At 32.7% G+C, this 16,081-nt stretch overlaps 5 protein-coding genes across 5 annotated transcripts; 3 read left to right on the top strand and 2 right to left on the bottom strand.

Annotated features, from left to right (window-relative positions):
* Nucleotides 1-2,318: 2,318 nt before the first annotated feature.
* On the bottom strand, nt 2,319-3,837 carry BX664DRAFT_323437 (maintenance of telomere capping protein 1). Its single transcript, XM_051543657.1, has 2 exons — nt 3,013-3,837; nt 2,319-2,911 (listed from the first exon to the last, which is right to left on the bottom strand). Exons 1-2 carry the CDS (start codon nt 3,808-3,810, stop codon nt 2,456-2,458), a joined length of 1,254 nt encoding a protein of 417 aa, XP_051402471.1. The 5' UTR covers nt 3,811-3,837; the 3' UTR covers nt 2,319-2,455.
* A 1,041-nt stretch (nt 3,838-4,878) lies between these two features.
* BX664DRAFT_323435 (uncharacterized protein) lies at nt 4,879-5,376 on the bottom strand (the record flags this gene model as incomplete). The annotated part of the gene is made up of 1 exon (XM_051543656.1): nt 4,879-5,376. A coding segment is annotated over one exon (464 nt), but the record flags the coding sequence as incomplete, so codon positions are not given.
* Nucleotides 5,377-9,078: 3,702 nt separating this feature from the next.
* BX664DRAFT_323433 (uncharacterized protein) lies at nt 9,079-9,746 on the top strand. The gene has a single exon (XM_051543655.1). It carries the CDS (start codon nt 9,119-9,121, stop codon nt 9,560-9,562), a length of 444 nt encoding a protein of 147 aa, XP_051402469.1. The 5' UTR covers nt 9,079-9,118; the 3' UTR covers nt 9,563-9,746.
* Nucleotides 9,747-10,306: 560 nt separating this feature from the next.
* BX664DRAFT_382710 (uncharacterized protein) lies at nt 10,307-10,881 on the top strand (the record flags this gene model as incomplete). Its single annotated transcript, XM_051549076.1, has 2 exons — nt 10,307-10,334; nt 10,394-10,881. The coding sequence occupies 2 exons, from the start codon at nt 10,307-10,309 to the stop codon at nt 10,879-10,881; spliced, it is 516 nt and encodes a 171-aa protein (XP_051402468.1).
* Nucleotides 10,882-14,003: 3,122 nt separating this feature from the next.
* On the top strand, nt 14,004-14,591 carry BX664DRAFT_355625 (uncharacterized protein; the record flags this gene model as incomplete). Its single annotated transcript, XM_051547829.1, has 2 exons — nt 14,004-14,015; nt 14,193-14,591. The coding sequence occupies 2 exons, from the start codon at nt 14,004-14,006 to the stop codon at nt 14,589-14,591; spliced, it is 411 nt and encodes a 136-aa protein (XP_051402467.1).
* Nucleotides 14,592-16,081: the final 1,490 nt, after the last annotated feature.

The raw sequence follows: 16,081 nt of genomic DNA, 5'->3' as shown, positions 1-16,081 counted from the left end.
AGGTGTATTAGCAGGAGGAGAGAAGGTGATATCAGCAGAATTGACATCAATACCAGCTTGATTCATCAAACTTTGAGCAATCATAGGGAAGAAGACAAATACAATTAAACATACTACTACAACAATGGCAATAGCACTGATTATACTACAGATGATCCAATATTTCTTATTCTTATAGAATTTGCGCTTTGGTGGTGGAGGTGGTTTTTCACTATATTCTTCCATATAACCGTCATCAATGACACCTTCTTGTACAATATGTTGTTGATTATAGTATTCGTCCTGTACATTAGAAGAATGTTGTTGATCTTGTTGATCTTGATGATTTGTCGTCATGATCGATCAAAAAAAAAAAAAGGATCGAAGATAAAAATAAGAATTAAAAAAGAATGGAGATTGTAATATATATAATAATAAGAATAGAAAGAGTGTAATGGGAGTAATAAAATACTAAAAAGGATGTTTTTACTTTTAAAAAAGAAAAACAAAAAGAAAAGAAAAGAAAAGGGAAAAAAAAAGAAATAAGAAAGTAATATTACAGTTAAATGTTAGTATCCCCGCTTTTATACTAGTGATGGTAGAAATAGAACATGTTTTTTTTTTCATATTCAACACGTCAATTAGGACACCGCATAATGGTAAGGTTTGATTATTGACATTTTGTATGGTTCTCAATGCTTTTTTACTGAAAAACGCTACCCTTTTGTACTACTTGAACAAATCATACTGTTCTACTATTTTTGTCACTTCTCATGTGAGTTTCTCACCTCTTAATATAATCATTCTATTCAACATTAATTTTCTGTATTAAATCCTAAAAGAAAAATAGAGTTTATATTTGACAGGTAAATTATATAATAATGCATCATTGCTATCCTTTGTTTTTTTTTTCTTTCTCATCTTTTTTTATTTGTAACTGATTTTTTACCGTCCTTTTAATACACCGATCCAGTTGGATGAAACAACCCCACAAAAAAAAAAAGAAAATGAGTTTGATATGCTTAATAAAAAAAAAAAGCATAACGGAGTTAAAGCGAGTGGTACAAGCGGATATCATCTTAACTTTTCACCGAACATCCACCTACGATCATAGGTCGATCTGTTTATTCTGTAAACTTTACTATTGATTTGTACATATATTAATATTTCAAGCGTTTTACGTGACTAGTGCTATAAATCATCATGTCTACCAATCCTCATCACTCTTTATCACCATCATCATCATCATCATTATCTTTTTCCATCTGCAACATGGTACATAATATAGATAAAATCTTGATTGTTGTTCGACAACGAGTTGTTTGTACGACAGTACAAAGGCTGTGTCAAGCGCTACTTTTAATATGAAATGAAAAAAAAAAAGTTTTTTTTTTTTTTATGTTAAACGATAAAGAAGGGAATTGAGTAGAAAATAAGGCATCACTGCCTCTTCCTCCCTCCACTTTTTTTTTTCTCCCTCTCTCTTTTCTATGCATGGCCTACAAAATCATATGATGTCAAAAAAAAAAAAAATCATCCAAACAAGATGAATATATTTACAAAATATGAAAATGGTAAAAAATGATTCGATCTCCACGTGAAATGGACATTTAGACCTATTCCGCTAACCAATAATAAAACCAATGGTAAATTATATGTAAACCTAATTACTCTATTAATGATGACAGAAGATAAGGGTAATACTCAAGATCAACAAAAGACTGAAGCCTAAGCAGTAATGATGATCAACTACCCTAAAAGAAGAGCCAATGTTAAAGGTCCTTCAAAAAAAAAAACGCGTTTAAGGATATTGATTCTTCCTAAGTGAAAATAATAATCATAATAATAATAAAAGAGGGTGATCACAGCATTGTGCTGCTAACAAATAAGCTTTCGAGTCCAAAAAAGAAATAAAGTTACAAAGAAAAAAAAAAAAGAGAAAGAAAAGAAAAAAAAAAAGGAGAAAAATAAGTACGATATGAATATGTCCTTCATTTATATAAGAAAAAGAAAGCAAAAAGGAATCGAGCTTTATCTTCATAGATACCAAACGGAATCAAAATGATGTATCTAAGCTCCTACAATCAGCTTTATAAATTTTCAAAACAACCAATCCTTTTGCGTGAAGATTCATTCACGTAATAATCAATACTATACATGCTCTGATTTATCATCAGAATTAGATATAAAAGTATCGCGTCTGTCATTGAAAACATAAAATGTGCCCATAAGACTGGCCCTTTTCATCACGTTTATGTTGCCCAATTCTATTACAAAGTTGATATAGCAGTAATCATATTGCTTATCTATTTCATTTCAAACAAAAACATCACCATCAATGATATATGACAAAATATATTTTATTGATTGATATCAGCAAACAAAAATAAATTTATAAAAGAGGAAGTAAGAGCTAAGAGTACAACAAATATCAACAAAAAAAAAAAAGATAACTAAAAAAAGGGATCCAGATATATCAGTCCGTCTTGGTCTCTGTAGCAGGAGATTGTTGTTCCATTTGACCTTGTTGATCTTGTAATTCAGAAGTCTCCTTGACAACTTGAGCAAGTTTTTTACCACCTGTCATTCTAGTCCATACATAATCTTGCGCCACTGTAGTCACTGCCATACGTAAAACATCCACCATTTTGTCCTCCACCCATTCATTTTCTTCATAAGGAATATCTAACCATGCCAGAGGAATAGATTGAGAATATGTTTGAAACGAGAGTTGATTAGTAGGATCTTCCAATACAACAGCATAGACCAATTGAGAAGGAATACTCTTATCGTTTGAAAATGAGGATTTGACAGGTTGAATGACCATGAAAACAGGACAATTGATCACAGGCACTGCACCTTCCTTTGGTGTATATGTGGTTGTAGGCTCTGGTCGGGTATAATGTAACTTGATAAGATGATCCACACTTGCCTAAGTATACATATATATATATATATTAAAAAAAAAAAAAGATGAGCCATCAAATTCCTTCCCTTTCTTTTTTTTTTTTTTTTTTTTTTTTTGTTCTTTACCTTTGCCAATTTGGTACCTTCTACTACGCCTTCACACATATTCAAATCCCTAGGAGCTTCATCATCATTATCATGACTATTATCCATACCTTTTCGTACAATGACTTGACCCGATTCTGTTTGTTCCATCACTCTTGCAAAGGCACGATACACCAATGCTTCCACACCGCTGTAACCCACCATATCATGTGAAAGCCAGATTTCCACCAGTTCGTGTTCAGAGATAGGAGGTGCTACCGTTTCCAAAATCTGTGTCGTCAATTGTCGCAAATTACTTCCCAACTTTTCAATGGTATCTTTGTTCACAAGAGTCTGCAAGTGTTTAACTCGATCTTCCAAGAGATGCTTTGATTCAGTGGACTGTACGGTACGATTGATTTGATCCGTGGTTGTTTTCACAGCTGCACTGGCTTGTGCAAGTAAAGAATTCCCCCACGACATCCAGCTGCCGCTGGTATTCTCAGCTTGAGTAGTAGAAGTACTGGCCTGGGTCTTTAGAGTCTGATCCTTTGTGGCGTAGGAGTTTCCAGTTGCCTGTTCTTCCTGCTGTTTTTGCTTTTCTTGTTGCTGTTGTTGTTGTTGTTGTTGTTGTTGTTCAGTAGGATAATTTGATATTTCATCTAAAAAGTTCATGATATCACTACGGTCCGCTGTTGTTGTTGTTGTTGATGCTGTTGTTGCTGAAGGTTGGGCAGCTGAAGACGGGTCAGATGATGAATCTGGTAAGTTCAACGATTCTAAGAATTTTTCTGCTTCAGAAAGACTATTGCTGGTATGCTGATCTTCTTTTGCTGACATGTTGTAACAAGCTGATGGATGAATTAGATGGAAAAAAAAAGTAATGTGAGAGAATGGAAAAAAAAAGGGATAAATAAAAATAAAAATCAACTACTCAATCGGTCGTTGAAAATTGCATTTGAGTTTTGCCATCCTTTGTCCAAACCATATCTATGTTGCCTATCATGATAAAACAACAACTATTTTTTATTGTAATTATTTTTGATCTATTCTAATATACACGCCAGTATGATTCTATAAAAACAGTCTAATCCTCTAGATACTAATCTAAATACCAGGTCGCATCTGCTGTATATTGTTATCACCAAGAGTCACCAACAAAAAAAAAAAGAGAGAAAGAGAGAGAGAACTGCTTGATCATCGTTTGTAAAAAATCGTTTCTCCAGGGTCTACTCCACAAGGATCCTTATCAAATACGAATCGTTCGGTTGCAGTATGTCGTGTACCGTTGACTTCCTCTACCCATTCGAATTGGCCTTGTTCTTTTTTGTACTTGTAAATAATTGTTTCTGTATCATTGGTAGTATTGTCGTCAGGAGGGTTCACTTCTTTCAAGTTGTAAATAGTCAGTTCAGTATCAGTCCAGGTATATGATCCAATGGCTTCGTACCTTATCCCTTGGCATTCTCCATAAACCAATTCTACTTTCTCCTTGTCCAAAAAAGTAATGGCATGGTAGTAATCGTAATATTCTGGATGAGCTTCTAAATGAATCAAGTCCATTCAAAAAAAAAAAAAGAAAAAAAAAGAAAAAAGAAAAAGAAAGAGAAAGAGAGATGCAGAAAGAAAAGAAAAATTACCAACATTTCAAAAAGATGAAGAAACGGACCTTGAAAATCACTATCCTCATACTCCAAGCTACTGCTAAGAAAACATATACCAAATGACAAAACACTCCAGGGCAACTATCATGATGAATTACTGCATCCATGATGACTCATAATATCAATAGAAAAGCAAAGTTCCAATAAGAAATATGGTCCTGTATAATTCCATCTCATCAACCCAACAGTCAACACTTTTTTTTTTTTTTAAAAAAAAAAAAAAAAAAAAAATACAGATCGAAAATCTAGAAGAGTTCCAAAGCGTTTATTAAAAACCATTATTCTAAAGCAGGCTCAAAATTAAAATAGATAGCGTTACCGCTGACGCCACTTGCATGTTCGACTTCGATAGAAGGTTTAATAGAGGCATTAGAAAACCAATAAAAGTCTTGATCTGGTGGGTATATAACATAATTCCCTGGACTTAGTTCAGCTATCTGGAAATTATAAGATTCTGAAACAGCAGTTATCTTTGAACCGGGTGTTATTGGATCTTCTAAACCAGCATAAAGGTCTGCTGCTGAATCATAAATTGTAGAAACTGTAGCAATGCCAGGTTGAGGTGCAGGATCAATTGTCCATTTACCCCAAGCGTCTCCCAATGTTAATGATTCACCACGCGCGCCAGGTGCTTGTAGAAAAGTTCCAGTATTTACGCTTTTTATACGGTACTGATCCAGATGTTGAGCAAAAGTGATGTTAATTGCTATAGCAAAATAAATAACCAATAGTTTTATCATCATATATAATATTTTTTATATCAATTATAATGTCTATTTTCTATTCTGCTTTTATATCTTTTTTAATTTCTGATCGACTTCTTAGAACAAGCTTTTATTACGCCTTTGTACCTCTTTTAACTTTAAATATGAAGGTCACTCAATACAGTTTAGATCTGCAGGGGTGTGCATACAACTTGCGCCCCGCCTTCATTAAAAAAAAAAAAAAGAAGTGGTGAAACAAAAAAAAAAAAAAAAAAAAAAGGAATAGGAATCCCCCTGATACAGATCAGGTCATGAGATCAATCTTGATTTTGCTTTTTGGTACTACTTTGAACTTTAGATGTTACTCCTATTTTTTTCTTTTTTGGCACTTCCTTTCTAGATGAAGTCGGGATGCAGCTCTTCTTGAGAGCAACCTAGATCTTTTACTTTTATCATGATTACTGGTTTTTTCGTTGTAACTACAGATTTGTTTACATTGGGTTCAAACATATTCATGATATTCCCATTTTATATATATATATCACGAAAGTGGATGTACAGATGACTGATGATCGATACACAGTAAAAAAAAAAAAAAAAAAAAAAAAAAAAAAAAAAAAAAAAAAACGAAAAATCAATATGTGGCACTGTAATACTTTATATCCATACGTGATGATTCAAATCAATATGCGTACCCTATGAATTGAATATATATAACTTTATTGTTTTAAAATATACACCGCGATCAACTACATTACTACAAACCATATTAATACAAATATACTACGTAATAGATCGAAGATCATTACATTTTTCGCGTCTTGTGTCTTCCCCAATCACCATTCCTTCCCAAAAAAAAAAAAAAAAAAAAATAGGACCGATTGTTCGTGCTGTTGGTGACCGTACCAGCTGTCGCGTGTACTACCAATGACTGCATCAGAACGAGCTTCTTATCCATACCACTGTCTAAAAAGTAGAAGCTTTTGTTGCCATTGTAGTAGTGGATGTCATGCAACCACGTCAGTGCCAGATAATCACCTTGATTTTGGAAATAGAATATAACATCATCAACAAAGAACTGTTCAGTGTCGTCCCCTTCATCACTATAAAAATATAATAGAATAAAAATGAATGAAAAAAATAAATAGTCCTTGGTTGTATACTTAGGAATGAGAAGACCAAAAACAAGTAGACTGGCTTTCCGTTTCTTGCCACTATATCGAGAACGAAATGTGATACTGTCGATTTTCAACTGAGAGCATACGGTGAATGTGATGTTTTCATTTGACGGTATCAATTATATTGGCGTGTAATAAAGTAGTAGGAATAAAAATAAGAGCTTTATTAAATAAAAGTATAACTACTATATATCACTAATTGATATATTATGTTTAAAGTTGTTATAAAGAAAAGAAAGAAATAAAAGAAAATAGAAATATCTAATAACAAAAAATAATAAAATACGGACTTTGAAAATCATTATGCAGATGGTCCATAATCACTACCTCTGTATAAATACTCCAGGGCAGCTATTATGATAAATCATTATTACACATATGATGATAAAATCACATCAATGATAAATAAAATACTAATAATATTATATGCTCTGTATAACAGTATTATCAACCAAATCAAGAATAAACAAAGACAAAGATAAAATTTGATCACCAATCTTAAATATAGTATGATGACACTAATATTACCTGTCACTCACCAGTACTTATATATAAGAACAACAAAACGTTTTGTGTAGAAATTCGTCTCTTTTTTCAACTATTTTTTAAATAAAAAGGAAATCTCACTGACTTCCTCGTCTTTTTTTTTTTTTTTTATAATTTTTAACACATATTTACACCCATTTCACAGGAGGAGACATTTTGTTGAAAGGTTTCACTTCACAAGCAGCTAGATCACACCGTTGCCACCAAGGCTTAACATACACAACCCAGTCCGGTTTAAACACCTTGTTCAATTTGCCCACGAAAGTACATTATCCGATGAGGTGATGGTTTCGTTGTTGATAATATGGAGAAGTTCAGAGGAGACAAGTTCATGGTTGCTTTCACCCATGGACCTTGAGACTGATGATTGTATATCGATGGACAGGTGGAAGATGAAATACTATTTGGGAAGAAATAAAAAGTGTGTTGGTATTTTACATAGGGCTTCCATTTTCAGCTTACAGAATTGGGCAGTCCTGAAGAGTTTCTTGGCTATCGTTTAGGGAGATTGACTTTGTACGGAAAGTGTAGAAGTGTGTATAAAAGGCAATATAATTTTTATTTCAAAAAAAAAAATCCACATAGTGTACTAACCAACTAAAACTATCACTGCTACCCATTCTGTTGTATCTATTATAGTGCCAACCAGAAGAGTTCGTCCACCATCAAGATCCTTAACAATAAGTTGCCATTCCTATCCAAAAGAAGTTTGCCAACCTGTCAGTTTTTGTTCACACATAAAATACTTTTGTCCTTTACCTGTATTAATTCCTACATCCATAAATGAAAGGGTTTCCCCATGTATTTTGTAAATCCCTTTTTCAAAACCCTCCAAATCCAATAAAAGCTACCATGATAAGATCGCATAAACAAAGAGGACACGCAATGTGAAAAAAAAATTGGATGGAGAAAAGAAAAAGAAAGAAAAAAAAAATAAAAAAAGCAAAAAGGGTGTACTTTTTTTTTGAAGCCCGTCCACTGATAACAATTTGAACATGATTTTTTTGCTTTTTTCTTGTCCATGTCTAGTCAAATCTAAATTTTTCTAATTTTTCTTCTCAAATAGAACTATAAAGAAAACACTGTGTGTTTTCTTTTATTTAAAATATCTATCTACGCCCGTAGTAGGATACAAAATGTCCATGAGCTTCAATCCGGTTTTCTTTCTCATTCCTCCAAACATTAAACTCTGTTTCGCTGCACGACTAAAAAATAGCCTAATAGCGGATAATAACTTTTCATTGGTTAGTTTGCTCCATAGTGAGAAGTATACTTCTTTATATTTTTGTAACACTCTCAATAGTCATCGAGCTTAGATGACATCATTCTCGTTCACTTATCTTAATAACAATTTATACTGTATCTTACTTTACAATTAATATAGTAAATTAAAAAGGGTCAATATCATCATCACTCACCTAATAATGATCATCATCCGATAGAACCGCCACCCTTAAATTCTTCTACAAAAAAAGTAGTCTAACATCATCTAACATCATTTTATTACTTATCTCGCCACCTACTGCGCAATAGATGCCAAAATATTTCATTGACTTTTCCATCATCCATCATCTATCGGCTGCACATTCATTTCCATAAGATATAAAAAAAGGGTTCCACAAGTTTGTTCGAACCCAATGTAAATAAGTCTCTAGTTACAATGAAAAAACCAGTAATCATGATGGCACCCCGTCTTCATCCAAAAAGGAAGTGTCAAAACAAAAAAAAAAAAAAAAAAAAAAGAAGTAACATCTAAAGTTCAAGGTGGTACCAGATGGCGAAATCAAGGTTATTCTCAAGGTCAGATCTGGAGGAAGGAAGGTGCTACTGCTATCTTTTTGTTTTGCCACTTCCTTCTTAGATGAAGGCGGGGTGCAACTTTTATGCATACTCCTGCAGATCTAAATTGTCCTTGAGTGACCTTCAAAATTAAAGAAGTACAAAGGCGTAATAAAATCGTATTTTAAAAATCCATCAGAAAATAAAAAAGGTATAAAAGTAGAATACGCAAAAAAGAGAAAATAGATATTATATTCGATACAAGGAACCGTATATAATGATAAAAGTGTTGGTTGCTTATTTTGCTATAATAGTTAACGTTGCTTTTGCTCAGAGGCAATACCGTATATCAAATATAAATACTCAAACTTTTCTGCAAACAGCTGTGGCACCTGGTGAACCATTAACATTAGGAATCATTGAGGATTCATGGACAATTGACCCTCCACTTGGAGATGGAGTTACAGTCTCTACAATTCGAGATGTACAAACTGGCCTTTACGCGGGTGTGGATCAAGCAGTACAAGACGCAAAAATAATTGCTGTTACTGATCCTTATCCTTTCAATATAGCTCTATCAAGTACAGGGTCTTATATTATCTACCCAATGACATCAGACTTATATTGGGATACTAATGCCACTATTAGCCCATTTATCGAACTCGTTTCTGAAAGTGATATCATTGGTAATGATGCATCTTTTAAAATAGAGCTTGCTTAAAATAATGATTTTTAATAAACGCTTTGGAGTTTTTCGAAATCTTGGATTTGCGTGGATATTTTTTTTTTTTGTTGAGAAAGTGTCGTCAAGTAAATTTCTTTTATGCTGGAACATCTCATGAGGTAGGTTGGTATCTCTTTATACTTTTGTAATTCGCTCAAAAGCCAGCATCATCACATCAAATTAGGACTGAACATATATTAAAATATTCTCTTTCAGTTGTATTAATAATGATTTATATCTCGCCTATCAATTTATAGAGTAAATTAAAAAAATAAAAATCCATGTCATCATGTTTCATATCAATAATCCAGTAAATTTACCATCGCTAGCTTCCTCTCAAAAAAGTAAAACGGCCCCTATGATAAATGGATGACTTTGGCCGTAAAATAAGCTGCGTCCTCCTCCTGCAGACCTAAGAAGGAGTTGAAAAAATAAAAAAAAAAAACGAGTAGCATCCAAAGTCCAAGACAGTACCAGGGGACAATCAGGAGACGAAATCAATTTTGTTCTCAAGGTATTAGGAAAGATGCAAATACCTTTTGACTGCTGATGATAAGTTTCCCTGAAACTACACTGACTTTTTTTTTTGAATCGATGAACTGGATGACGGATGATTTGTGCATGCTACTTGAACGATTCAATCAACTGCAGATCTGCAGGAAGGAGGGTACAACTTGTCATGAGAGTATCCTTAACTTGTATAGTTGAAGTACAAAGGAGTAATAAAAGCGTACTTTAAAAATGTCGTCAGAAAATAAAATAAGAAAAGGTATAAAAGTAGGACCTCTTTATTCCAAAATGATAAATTATATATTATATTTGATATAGAAAAATTGTGTATGATGATAAAACTATTGGCTATTTGTCTTGCTATAATAATTAACACTACTTTTGCTCAGATTGAGCCTCAGTACCATATAAAAAGCGTAAAGACTGGAACTTTTCTAGTAAATGATTCGATGACAGCTGATCAACCATTGCAATTAGGAGACGCTGTGAGTGCTGTTCCATGGACAATTGTACCTCCACCTGGATCCTCTTCGATTACGAATTCTACAATTTATGATGAAGAAACAGGTCTTTATGCTGGTTTAGAATCCCCAATAGTACCAGGTGCAAAGTTAACTGCCGTTATTGAACCTTATTATTTTCTGATAACTAATCTAACCTCATCGCCTGATTCTTTTATTCTCTACCCACCAGGCCAAAACTATTACTGGTTTGCTAATGCGTCTATTGGCTCTAACGTCGAAGTTGAGCATGCAGAAGACATTAAAGGTGGTGATCTCTTTTTTGCTTTTGAGTCTACTTCTTAAAATAATGTTTTTAATAAACGTTCTTGAATCTTTTTGAAACCTTCATTGAAAAGGGGTCGACTACTGGTTTGATGGGATGGGTTGCAAATTAAAAAAAAAAAGGAATACGAATCTAAAATCAGGCCTTCTAGGAAATAAGTGTAGATGCTGCGTACTAAAATAAAAAAAAGTAGAGACGAGAGACTCAGTGAGATTCTTTTTATTGAAAAAGTGTGTTAAAAAAGAGACAAAGTGCCTACAAACTAGAATTTTGTTTTTTTTTATATTGTATAAACATAGTAAGTGATACTTGACACTTATTTCATTGTTAAATTTTTATTTTACTTTGTTGGATCTTATTTTAGTTTGTAGCACGATTATGCAAAGCATATTTCTTATGTTACTTTTCTTTTCTATTGATGTGATGAATCATTATGGATATAGTAATTCATCATGATGGTTGCCCTGGAATATTTTGTCATTTGGTGTATGTCTTTCCTATAGGAATACCTATGAACTTACTGATTTTCGAAGTCTTTTTGTGAGTAATTTTTCTTTTCTTTTTCTTTCTATATTTTATTTTGAATTTTTAGTTTTAGTATATAAATTAGTAGCCTTTAGTGGTTATACTTTTTCATTCAATGAAGTTTTTAGTTTTACTCCAACTGCTTTGTTATATGTCAATGTAATTGGTTCCCATCTTCTGATGTATCATTATTACTTTTTATTCTTTGAATGTGTTCTTTTTATTTTATGCATATTTTTATAGATACAGCATATATTGATACGAATATTATTACATCATATTCGGACAAAAACTCTTTGGGATTATGAATGGGAAAAGTCTATTTAGGATTTGGATTAGAGACAATGTTTTGATGTGATGGCCGCTATGGGTGTAACGGATAGGATTACATGCTGGAAGTGATGAGATAGGATTATGGATCTATGTGATGCAATATGATGGAACTACTGGGAGACTTCTGGAGACTTTTGAGGATTTTTGGGTGAATATTATGAAATGTAGAATAAGAAAAGTAACTACCGAAATGTAAATGGGACGATCTCTTTTCCGCCAATAAAGCGTGAGTATTTGAATTTCAGTACGCTTGATTTGGTAATAGATTTTTACTATGAAATAAAGACGTATTGATAATTGATATTTCTTTTTTATTCATAAGGAGAGAATATAAAAGAAAAATAAAAATGTAAAATATGTATCTACTATTTATACAAAACTTTTGTAGATACCGTAACCTTTGTTGTAATAATGTAAAGATATATATATATATATATAAAGAAAAACAAGTATCGTCGTAACCAAGAAAGCGTTGAGAAAAAAGAAATGGGAATTTTTATTCTCACCTCCCTCGATTTACTTTTGACACCTTCCAATGATGGATTTTTTGCATCAAAAATCTGATTGGGCAGTTGTGTGCTATAAAAATGGAGAAATCTATCCTATTTGTTCAGCCTGCATTCAAGTGGGAGAGCAAACTTGGTCTTTTCATTTCTCACTTAAAAATGACCATCATCTTATCAAATCCGGGTCAAACATAGACGAAATCATTCTCTTTCACTTGTCTTAGTAACAGCTGATGCCTTATCTCCCAATTTATAGAGTAATTTAAAAAACAGGGATCAATTCAGTCATCACTCATCCAATAATAATGATTATCATAAAAAAAAAAAAAGAAAAAAAAAGCCACGAACTAATATATTTTGTGTATCATAAAAAGCAGTATATATTTATTTCTAAAAAAAAAGTAATCCATGTACTAACTAATAAAGTTATCACTGCTACCCATTCTGTTGTATCTATTATAGTGCTAACCGGAAGAGTTCGTCCACCACCAAGGTCCTTAACAACAAGTTGCCATTCCTAGCCAAAAGAAGTTTGCCATCCAGTTAACTCTCCGTTCGCTTCACCAATAAAATAAAGCCCTGCCAAGTAAATTTTATATCCCATTAAAAAGTATTTTTTGTTATTACCTGTATTAGATCCTACATCCAAAATGAAAAGGTTTCCCCATGTATTTTGTAAATCCCTTTTTCAAATCGTTCCGAACCCAATAAAATCTACCATGACAAGATCGCAAAAACAAAGAGGGCACTGAATGCCTAAAAAAAAGTTGGATGGAGAAAAGAAAAAGAAAGAAAAAAAAATTAAAAAAAGCAAATCGCTCAAAAAGGGGTGATGTTTTTGAAGCCCGTCCACTGATGACAATTTGGCATGATCTTTTGCTTTTTTTTGTCCCAACCCCTCAACCTTGCCAAAATCCAAATAGTCCATGTCTAGCCAACTGTAGATCTTTCTAATTTTTCTTCCCAAATAAAACTATAAAAGAATATCACTGTCTGTCTTATTTTATTTAAAATATCTGGTTACACCCATAGTAGGATACAAAATATCCACGAGTTTCAAGCCGTTTTTTTTATTACTCTACTGGCTGCACTAATAAAGAATAACCTAATAATAGATAATGGGTTCACGTTGGTTAGCTTGCTCTATAGTGAGAAATTCGACGCATAACGTCTTTGCATTATACTATTACGCCACATGAGGTAGACATGTACCCCTTTATACGTTTGCAATTCACTCGAAAATCATAATCATTGCATCAAATTCGGAATAAATATATATGAAAGTATTCTCTTTTACTTTTCTTAATAACATTTTATATATTGTCTCCAAATTTATAGAGTAAATTTAAAAAAATAGAAGTCAATGTCACCATCTCTCATCCAATAATGATCACTATCCAATAAAGCTACCACTATCGGATTCCTCCCAAAAAAAGTAAAATCAGTGATTAAGATAAAAGTGAAAACTTCAGCGCGCTCTCAAGAAAAGTTGCATCCTCTCTCCTGCAGATCCAAAAAGCAAGTGGCAAAACAAAAATGGGAGTAGCATCTAAAATTCAATGCAGTACCAGGATATGAAACCAAGGTTGCTCTCAAGATAAGCCGCATAAGGGAGACTGTGGCTATTTTGTAGGTGTTACCTTTCCCTTAAACTACGCTGATCTTTTTTTTTTTTTTTTTTTTTTTGAATGGATGAATTGGAGGATGTATGAACGCGAGTCTACTGCAGATCTGCAGGAGAGAGGATGCAGCTTGTCTTGAGAGGACACTTAAGTTTTATGGTTAAAGGAGTAAAAAGGAGTAACAAAAGCTGAGACTATCATCAGAAAATAGAAAAAGTATAAAAGCAGAGTTTCTTTATTGCAAAATGATAAAATAGTACTATTTGATACATAAAATTGTATATGATGATAAAACTACTGGTTATTTTTTATTTTGTTATAATAATTAACATTACTTTTGCTCAGAATGATGTGTTCCATATAACAAGCGTAGCTACTAACGAAATTCTACAAGCACCTGTGGCACCTGGAGAACCATTAACATTAGGAGGAACTGCGGGTATATGGACAATTGACCCTCCACCTGACCCTTATAGGGTTGTTATTTCTACAATTCATGATGAACAAGCAAATCTTTACGCGGGTGTGGATCAAGCAGTTCCAGGCGAGAAAATAATTGCTGTTGCTGATCCTTATCAATTCAATATAGCTCCAACACCAGCAGGGTCTTATGTTATCTTCCCAATAGGCCCAGACTTATTTTGGGCTTCTAACTCCACTATTAACCCTGATATCGAGCTCATCTCTGGATATGAAATCAGAGGTAATGAAGCATTCTTTAATATAACACTTGTTTACTATTAATGACTTTTAATAAACGCTGTGGAATCTTTCGTAATCTTCCATTTATGTGAATGTTTATTTTTGTTGAGGAAGTGTCGACTATTGATTGATGGAATAAGATTATACGGAGCATTTTTTATTGATGTGCTTTCTATTGAAGTTATGAATCGTCATAAGTGCAGTAATTCATCATGATGATTGCCCTGGAATGTTTTGTCATTTGATATGGTGTCTTTCCAAGCAGTAGTATAGCCTTTGGGCATAGTGTTTTTCGAAGTCCGGTTTTCTTTTTTTATATTTTTGATATGATTAATTGTACTTTACTTTTCTTTTCTTTCTTTCTCTCCTTCTTATTGAGCGTAGTTTCAGTATATTAATTAGTAGTCTTTAGTAGTTATAATTTTTATTCAATAAAGTTTTTACTTTGTGCACGTCATTGTAATAGATTCCATCCTCATTTGATATATCATTTTTTTGGATGTATTTTTTTTTATTTTACGCATGTTTTTATGGATGCGGAATATGTTGATACGTTGATATGATAGGAATATGAATAAAGGGATAAAGGGATAAAGGGATAAAGGGATAAAGGGATAAAGGTTTAAAGGGATAAAGGGATAACGGGGTGAAGGGATGAAGGGATGAAGGGAAGAAGGGAAGAAGGGAAGAAGGGAAGAAGGGAAGAAGGGAAGAAGGGAAGAAGGGAAGAAGGGAAGAAGGGAAGAAGGGAAGAAGAGATAAAAGGAACTATGGACTATGGACTATGGATTATGGATTATGGATTATGGATTATGGATTATGGATTATGGATTATGGATTATGGATTATGGATTATGGATTATGGAGGTAATTTTCCTTGTCTTGTCTTTTCTTTTCTTTTCTTTTCTTTTCTTTTCTTTTCTTTTCTTTTCTTTTCTTTTTTTTTCTTTTCTTTTCTTTTGTTCATTTTATTTTAGTTCTAGTATATACCAATTAGTAGTCTTTAGTGTTTATACTTTTATTCAATAAGGTTTTCATTTTTATTCCAATTACTTCGTTTACGTCATTGTAATTGATTCCATCATTATATTTTGTTATTTTTATTTTTTTGAATGCATCCTTTTTATTTTACGCATAGTTTTATAGGTACGAAATACGTTGATTCGATAGATGATCTTAGTCTTTTACCTTCTCTCGACTTATTTACACGAAGATTTCCCTTCTTCGTGATCGATTTCTTGGACTTTTTTTTTTTTGATTGGACTCTCTCTGATTATCATGATTATCTTTTTACTGACAGTTAATGTCAGCCTTATTAGTTATATTGTATGTAGTTTTTTTACATTCTTATGAAATAAAATAATTTTCATTAAAATTATCACCATGATTACCATCATCGACACTACTTTTTTTTAATCGTCATCCATCCTACATTACGATATCTCCTCCATTATCAAGTTATGCTATTTTCTACGTAATCGCCAAGGATAATAGCGGAAGAAGTTCGTTATGTTTCCATATTTCAAAAAAAA

This window comes from Halteromyces radiatus (genome assembly GCF_025201355.1).
Source record: "Halteromyces radiatus strain CBS 162.75 chromosome Unknown BX664scaffold_2, whole genome shotgun sequence".
Taxonomy (NCBI): Eukaryota; Fungi; Mucoromycota; class Mucoromycetes; order Mucorales; family Cunninghamellaceae; genus Halteromyces; species Halteromyces radiatus.
This window is presented reverse-complemented; position numbering and strand designations above follow the sequence as displayed.

What these genes read in the sequence shown, in the direction of transcription:
- BX664DRAFT_323437 (XM_051543657.1), bottom strand. Translation starts at nt 3,810, where the DNA reads ATGTCAGCAAAAGAAGATCAGCATACCAGCAATAGTCTTTCTGAAGCA. An exon ending in AAGGTACCAAATTGGCAAAG is followed by an intron (nt 2,912 to 3,012) that starts GTAAAGAACAAA and finishes ATGTATACTTAG; the next exon opens with GCAAGTGTGGATCATCTTAT.
- BX664DRAFT_323433 (XM_051543655.1), top strand. Translation starts at nt 9,119, where the DNA reads ATGATAAAAGTGTTGGTTGCTTATTTTGCTATAATAGTTAACGTTGCT.